General features: G+C 36.5%; 1 protein-coding gene across 1 annotated transcript in view; it reads right to left on the bottom strand.

Moving 5' to 3' along the window:
* The window catches only part of LOC100371702 (laminin subunit gamma-1-like), a 62,978-nt gene extending 61,006 nt beyond the window's left edge, over window positions 1-1,972 (bottom strand). The window contains exon 1 of the mRNA XM_002731040.4: window positions 1,520-1,972. Within this exon, the coding sequence (XP_002731086.3) occupies window positions 1,520-1,961 (442 nt within the window). The 5' untranslated portion in view covers window positions 1,962-1,972. The remainder of the gene's footprint in view (window positions 1-1,519) is intronic.
* Window positions 1,973-8,800: the final 6,828 nt, after the last annotated feature.

Below are 8,800 nucleotides of genomic sequence, written 5' to 3' on the forward strand. Positions count from 1 at the left end.
AATCAGAAAAACAAGGAAAAACATCATATAACAACTTAATTTCAAATTTAAACCAATCGACGCCTGAATGACAAAGACACAAACCTCTTGCTCGATTTCCCATGGAAACGTACCATGGCAAGCGCCATTTTGTTTGATTCCGACATCATTGAATACAGATTTATTATGGGAATTCTGCCAAGGTATAATGGTCAGGTAATGGCCGAATAAATGGACCTTCAGTGGAGAAAATGTATAAACACAGACGGAATTTAGATAAAAGTTTAGTGAAAATACTGGAAATAATAATGTGGACCACACACTACACACAAACTGTTATCCACTGGGGGGTACTCAGATAAAATTACCAGTAGAATATACTCAAGGGATTCTCCTATAGGAAACATTGTACATGTTACACTGCAAACAGTTTAATAATATTTATGATTTAATGATTCAAAAAAAAAAAAAACTTTTTAGAAATTACCAACTAACAAGATTTTCAAAAGATGGTGTTTAATGAATATAAAGCAATTTATAAACGGCTTTATTTCAATTCCAAAATTGTTGCAGAAGGGAGAATTTCACTGGAATCCTCTGGAACGGTTGCTTTGACTGATGCACAAAATGTGCTTGCCAATAACTGTGGGTTTCTTGGATATAAATACATTAGAACTTATAATCAGGGGTTACTCTCATAAAACGTGATTTACGATAATGTTGTAGAAAAAATTCAACCCCCCATCTCGTCCTTTTTTTTTTTCGTTCTGGGAGGAATAGGATTGACTTTTAAGACCCCAGGCACTTCAATCACTTAACATATGGTGTGTATGTAAACAAAAAAATATATATTAAACACAAAGTTTATATATAGTATAATATCAAAGATTTATAATACGAGGGCTTATTTTATAAATTTTTGATAGTATACTTATACATATACTTTACACCCACACCCCTAGGTATTGCGGGAATTTACCTAGCTGAAGAAAAACAAACGGGCACATTTCTTGATTATTCTCCAAGAGGATTTGGGCCTAGTTTTCCCCAAACACAAACAAATTATTCAACTAGTTGTCTGGCCTTCTACTTGAAGCTGTATTAACGGTCAGTGCTGTTAAGTTTTTTTCCATCTTCGGAATGACAACTCCAGGTAAAATGTGTCAAGTCAACAATACGAGACGCATTCATTGTGGCGTACAATCAATGGCGTTTGTATAACTCAGCTGTTCGCATATACCAATTTACAGATTTTAACTCAAGGGGTGGGAGAGCTGCAATAACAAGATTGTCATTCTCACCAGAGCTTTGTTATTATATTGGTAGAAGCGAGAATGTACTTTAATGTGCAAACACTTGAAATTTAATAGAGTACTCTGCCGTTGGTGCCAGTGGTCACTGGCCCAATTTTGACTATTTACGACCTGATCTCTTTGACCTTTTATAAACCCAGGAACATATCATGTATGAAATGTCTCTTAATAGCTGTAAAAAGTGGCATAGTATTTAGAAGTTATAACATTAAGACGCCGGTACTCACCCAGCGGCAGCGTTAAATTGACTGAATGTGGATACTGAATATTCTCGTACATAGTTTCGCTCTGCCACCATGTTGTGTTCTGGTCACTGTTGTAATCAGTCATATAACGAGGCGGGTGTCGTAGATTTGGATCGGAGGCTACGCATTCATCGCATGACTTAGTGGCACCGGTAACGCCGGTCTGGAGGCAGAATAAAGTCCTATCATAGCCGCATGTGTTAGTTGATTCTATCTTCACTTCGTACGCGGCGTTTACAAACTCGGCGATGCAACGCTGTGGTCGTCCTTGCGAATCGTAACAAGCGCTTCGACTTTGTTGAGCAAAACTAAAATGGTTAGTGAGTACAGTTAATAAAAGTGTTGCTAAGAAATAGTTTGTTCCAGGGCAAAACGGCGATAATTTCAGGAGCCTACCCATAGCTATCATTTCTCCGACCGCCATTCTCAAGAAATCGTTTCGCACAGAATTGTGGGGCAAGGCGTTGATGGACTATTCCAAACTTTTCTTCGAATCGACAGCAGGGGTGGCAGCTTGAAGTTATGGGTTCGAACGTGACTGGGCGTTGGGAGTATCCACAAGCGTCCTTGCTCAAAACCGTGTATATTTTATTAAGAATAGACTGATCAAACGGATACGGAATGCGCCGCGCTACATACCAGAGGAAATTTGGTTATACTTTGGGATCTCATCACCCATTCAGTGGCGAGACAAGCATGTTCCGGTCACAAAGATCACGCAGCTCCATGAAAAGATGTTCCGGTCTCATTGATTAGAATAAATAAAAAACTGGAAAGCACATTTTCCAAATCTATTGAGCAAGTCCCACAAGCGAGTGTACATTGAATTGCAAATAAATCAATAATTGTAGAACAACTTTTCTCATGAGATCTACCGTCAGAATCGCAAGAGATTCCAAAGAACGGCTGAGTTCTGCTGATGAAAAGGTGGTATATTTCCTGGTGCCGGGATGATTTCTGGAGAAGATGCAGGAAACATACTAGTATCTAATAACTTCACATACTGAATTATATTTTAGCGCATTTAGGCCCAGAAAAAAGATTTTGCTTATCGTCCAAAGAAAATTAAGATTGTGACACGCGTATATTTGTAACAGTTTACAATAAAGGGTGGTGGTCGTCACGCAGTGCCTTGTTCGATATGAGACTCATAGCGACGTACACAACTCGTGTGAGATACATTGTCTGTATAAATCTCAGACTAGTAATACTATTACTAGTCTGAGTTTAAATGAAATTCGAACATGCGTTGCGCGACGACCACTACCCTTTAATTAAATAATGCTTTCGGAACAAGTAGGGAAGATTGATTTGGGTCGGCAAAACATCCTCTGAAATTAGCAAACAATAAAATCCTCTGTTATAACGTATGCGGCGCACTTCAATGGCACGCTAAATTGATAAAGGAAAAAATCTGCGCGTGACACAATTAATTTTAAACAAACAGGATAGAATAAACAATATAATCACATATGCAACAACAGTTTTCCACTAGTTAAACACCTAAAACAAACAATATACAAAAAGTAACGTTTTTGTTATTTGTATTTTTTTCTTTACAGTATTATTATTGTAATTTTCTCTTTAATGTTGTATTTGTCTTACCATACATTACCCGCAGATTATTAATTAAGTTATTAACGCGACGACGAGCATACCCACCAGCAGCGGTTCACTAAATAATTCTGCGACCTCGGATGGTCGGCTTCAGCGAACCATGTGAATTGGACGACAGATAATCAAAACCTAGTATACGGTCTCAGCCATTAGCTAAAGGGGGGGGGGCGTTCTTCACGCCAGACACGATTGAATTAGTTTACCATAAACGATACAGAACTGTTTTTTTTTAAACTTGATGGGAACATTTTTATAATTAGATGTATAACTGATAATAACACAGCTGCTGTAGCTGGAACAAAAAAACGTTTGTACCCCACCCGATCATAAATTGCCTCTCCGCATAATACTATTATAGTGTATTATTAAGTGAACACAAATATTTGTTTCCGGAACCGACAACCCGACATCAAGATATATTATCGGTAATCGGTAGTTGTTGTACAATAATTGTAATTGTTCATACAGAAAAACACGAGGTTTCATGCAACTTTTAAATAAGTCACCTCTCAATCTGTTCAATATGCTAAAACAATGTATATGAATGAAGACAATGCCGTTCAAATCGACAACTGTATGTGTTTAGTTCATCATCTAAAATATAGTAAAATCTCCCACAACATTCTCATCATTAGTTAGTAGACGACTACAAAACGATACGACGCTTTGAACAACTTTCCTGCCACCTATTCACGCTACGTTTCGTCACTAGAGGGCGTATTTATAGGAAATGTTTATACAGTGTCTACAAAAAGTAATTTCCTTTGTTGATATTGATATAGATAAAATAATCTCGTTTCCTCTCTGGTTATACGCTGCCTGCATACACTTATGTCCATTCATTCGATAGTTCGTTCCCATTGCACATTGAACTCGTAAGATGGCTTTCGTGATCTTTTCACACAACTCTTCTGCCTTCCAAAGTTAATGTAAGAATTCTTCAGACAGCCTTCATGAATTTTCAGGCAACTTTCCTTCCTTACAAAGTTACTTTACGAACACGTCAGATGGTTTACGGGATCTTTTCAGATAACTTTCCAGCCTTTCAAAGTTACTTTGGTCGTTGAGGGTGTTAATGAACACAGAGTTGCGAATCTCTGCTCCCGTAAGTTTTTTTTTTTTTTTTTTTTTTTTTTTTTTGCTGCTTTCCAAGCGTTATTGCGTTATTGAGTTCATGCAGAACCATCGGCAGTGTGATTACTGACTCGTTCTAAGTGGAGAATATTGGTGCAATGGGTATCTCTGTTGAAGCCTGCCGAGCAAGAATTGGCAATTTTACACGGCAATTTTGCATGACAATGGAAGCAATATGAAACGTATCCTGGTGCTGTTGTGTATCGGTAATATTGAATTAAATCCCGGCGCTAATCCAGGCTCTTACACAAATTCACGCACGGTTGATAGTAATTCAGAAAATATGACGGAATTGCGCAAAATTAGTAAAGAACTCAACGGTAAAATGGAAGTATATCTCGAAAGATGAAAACGACACAGGATAAGTTACAGCAGACCTGTAATAAAAACTGGTCTACGCGAAATAACAAAATTGCTGTCGGGCTTAAAAGAGACTGCAAATATTAACCAAATTGATGTTGACGGTCTAAAGCCAAAACCTGGATAAAACGTGATATCGTGAGAGCGCATCCAATCTGATTAAAATCTGATGTATTGTAAAGTGTACTATATTTTATATATTTATTTTACTTTTACTATTTTTTTTAATTATTTTGTATTTTTTGTTACGTACTTGTGATTCGGTATATTTTTAACTATCGCCAGCCACTGCTTTCGCAACTACCAAAACTTCAAAAACATATCAACAAATAAATACTAGATCAAAATAAAATAAAATAAATATCCCAAAATACAAACAAAAAAAAGCCAAAACTAGTTTATCAGATTGAGTGCACCGTAAACATCATGGAATTTCATCATTTTGATGACGATTGTTGGCTCTTTCTGCGCGTACTGACTTAAAAGTGGATGGCATTGGTAATGGCGCTGACAAAACAAAACGGCAACAGAGATATCTAAACAATCTGAGGAAACAGAGCCGAAAGGGATATTATAAGAATGGTAGATTGGTAGCGTTTGATAGTGATAAAGTGGATAGAACCGAAAGCGTAAACTCCGAACCCGATCGCAGTCTTGGTGCCAGTGAACAAATATCACCGAGGACAGAAGAACCAAGAACTAGCTTACAAAAAATGCTTGCAGCTAATAACGACATTGCTTCAGAATAGGAATTCGGCCACGGACAGACAGAACTGAAATTCATTTCCAGGAACGTTAGAAGGCTAAAAAGTAAATTACTAGTATACTCCCCTGATTTTGTTGATTTTATTTGTAATTACGATATAATCCTTTTATTTAACTTGGGTTGAGAATGACGACCAATTTATTGATCAACTTACTGGTTTCACTTTTTTCAGTTGATCTAGGCCAAGAATCTCCACACGTGGTCGTTTTGTTGGCGGGATGAGTGTTCTAATCAAGAATGGTTTAATCAAATATGTAAAATGATTGTATAGTTTTATTGTTTAAAGGGGAGCTTTTCAATGAGAAGAAAGACATTCTTTATGTGAGTGTATATATCCCCCGCATACGTCCACGTCCTATCGCAATTAAGACACTAACACTGGAATCTTGGAATCTGAATTAGATAAATCATGGAGGTAAAAAAATTTGACAGTAGAAAAGCCAATGAAGTCAATTACCTTTTCATGATAATCCAAATTATGTAGTAGATCGTTAAGCTGGGTATGCGGAAGACCCTTTTCACATACCACGTGTATCTAAAAATACAGAAATCAATTTATTTGGGCGTTTTTTTTTTTTAGCTGTGTTATACTTTTGGAGTACACATGTTAAACGGCAAACTTGGTAATCAAGCAGGTGTAAGTGACTTCACATGCATCACACATAATGGTACGAACATAGTTGATTATGTCATAGTTTCCACATCTGTTTTATAAAATACTAGATATTTCCATAGCATCGCGGTCGGAATCTGACCACCTGCCTTTATTGTTTACCTTCCTTGTTAACAGCGTTACAGACCGGGAGTAGCATTCACACGCAACCCAAAAGTGGGGAGGGATCAAAGCAAATTTAGCTGTTTAGGAAACCGTAGTACTAGTAATTCTTTTACCAATTCAATACCAATTCTCTTTCTGTCAAAAGTAGGCTTAATGTAGTAGAAAGTCGCATGACATCTTCCAATTTTGGAGGTAAGCGTGGCCAACCGATATGGTTTTACACCACATGTTGAACGCTCAAAGAGCAAAAATATAAATTGTTACGGAGATTTTGGCGTACAAACCACCCTGACCATTTGAGAGCTTATTAGAGTGCGCGCAACACATTTAAATACACTTGCCGTGAGAGAAAGCACTGAAAGCAATCTTACATTGATAGACAGAAAGCAAACATACTAGTAATGTCTTTTATACAAACAGTATTAAACAGTTCTGGCCCACGATTAGAGGTATTGTTTTCCGAAAAAAAACACCATTTTATCTAATATACAACCAAATCAATTCTCTATTTTATCTCGACAACAAATAATGTGTTTATTTATAACACCGAATTGTTAAGTTATTTGGAATCAGTTGATACCTTTACGTATAACAGGGAGATTGATTGGGATATTTAGAATGGCCCAATCACAGAATCGAAAATAGTGAATCCCCAGGACCAGACGTTCTTCTTGGGGAATTTTTTAAAAGTTCTATTCAGTTTCTGTTGCCATATTTACTAGTGCTTTTTAATAAAATATTTTAATCTGGTGTTGTTCCAATTGAGTGGTCAAAGGCGATTATCGTTCCCATTTATAAAAAATGGTCCAAAGAATGATCCAGGTAATTATAGAGCGATATCGCTACTTGGTATTTTTAGTAAGATTTTTTCATCCATATTAAATGCACGCTTAACTTTTTGGGGGAATGCTTTGGGGGAAAATCGACGAGGCACAGGCTGGGTTTAGGCATGATTATTGACATTTGATAACATATATTACCAAGAAACGTGATAAATTGTATTGTGTAATTTGTCCAAAGCATTTAACACCGTGGAAAGACAAAGATTGTAGTATGTTTTGCTCATGGGGGGGGGGGGGTGTCAACGGGGAAGATGTTCAAAGTATTACATTATATCTATGCAAATACCAATCGTGTGTTAGGACTCACACTCGTAATACAAGTCTGAGGTTAATTTAACTGCTCCATAGGTATACGGCAGGGCTGTATGTGTTAGGCCCCTTTCTATTCTCTTTATTTATTTATTAATGAATTAAGTTATGAGCTGAACAATCTGATTTCTATTGTTTTCATTTATTTCCAGATCTTGTAGAATTATTTTGTCTCCTTTTCTCTGATGATGTAGCATTAGTAGCCGATTTCATTAGCGGTATTCAGCGTCTTGAAATGAAACTTGATTTACATTTTGATAACTGGAATATGTCAGTGAATTTAAGGAAAACTAAGATTATTGTTTTTAAGAGTGGGGGACATTTATGCAAGAACGAGAAATGGACGTACCAGGGCGAAGTGGTTGAAACTGTGTCGTATTATAAATATCTTGGCCTTCTGTTTTCTCAAAAATTATTTTATGCAACCAAATTATTGGCACATCAAGCTAGAAAAGTTCTTTTGTACACACTTCGATCTTTATCACTGTTAAAATCACTCCCATACGATGTTTATTTTAAAATTTTCGACACCAAAATCATCCCTATTTTGACTTACGGCGCTGAAATTTGGGGCTTCCAAAAATACGACCACTTAAAACGTGTTCATCTCTTGGCTTGAAGATCATTTCTTGGTGTTTCTATGAGAACACCAAACAGCGTGATTGGAGAATGTGTTTGATCTTTGCATATGGCTTTCATGACTTTTCCAGCCACTGTCTACATTCCAAGTGGTTTTCGAAACTTCAAAGATGGTTTTTGAGACTTCTCAAGAAACGTTCTCAATTTCAAATATATTTGAAACTTTCTTGACCTTTCCAAGTGATTTTTTAATTTGTTTAGTTCCCTGCGACTTTTAAAGTTTGCAGATGGCTTTCGTGACATTTGAGGCAACCTTCATGGATTCAATACAATTTGTTTGAACTTCGTAAGTGGCTTTCCACCCCTAAAGCGAATTTTCAAACTTTTTGTACCTTTGAAAGCTACTTTTGAAACTTAGCATCTGCTTTTCCAGGCAATGTTCCCACCATCCAAATAGACTTTTTGAATTAGCAGATGGCATTTATGTCAGTGAGTGTAATCAACATTCACTATCATATGAATATTGTAAACCACTCGCAAATTACGACTATGTGTGCGACTGAAACAATAGTTACAACAGCTGGTTGTATTGATATACACATGGCCAATGTAAACCACACACTTTATTCATAAGGGATAGTATTTTATTGCCACAACCTTCTTGTGAAAGATTGTAAACTACACACTTGTATTCATTGTATTCACATGGAGATTGTAAACCACACACTGGTATTTATATGTAGATTGTAAACTACATACTTTCATTATATGTAGATTGTAAATGTATATTGTAAACCATGCACTTGTATTCATATGGAGATTGCACACCACACATTCCTATTCATATGTAGATTTTAATACAAACACATGTATTCATA

Source organism: Saccoglossus kowalevskii, chromosome 17, assembly GCF_978046115.1.
Source record: "Saccoglossus kowalevskii chromosome 17, keSacKowa6.1, whole genome shotgun sequence".
Taxonomy (NCBI): domain Eukaryota; kingdom Metazoa; phylum Hemichordata; class Enteropneusta; family Harrimaniidae; genus Saccoglossus; species Saccoglossus kowalevskii.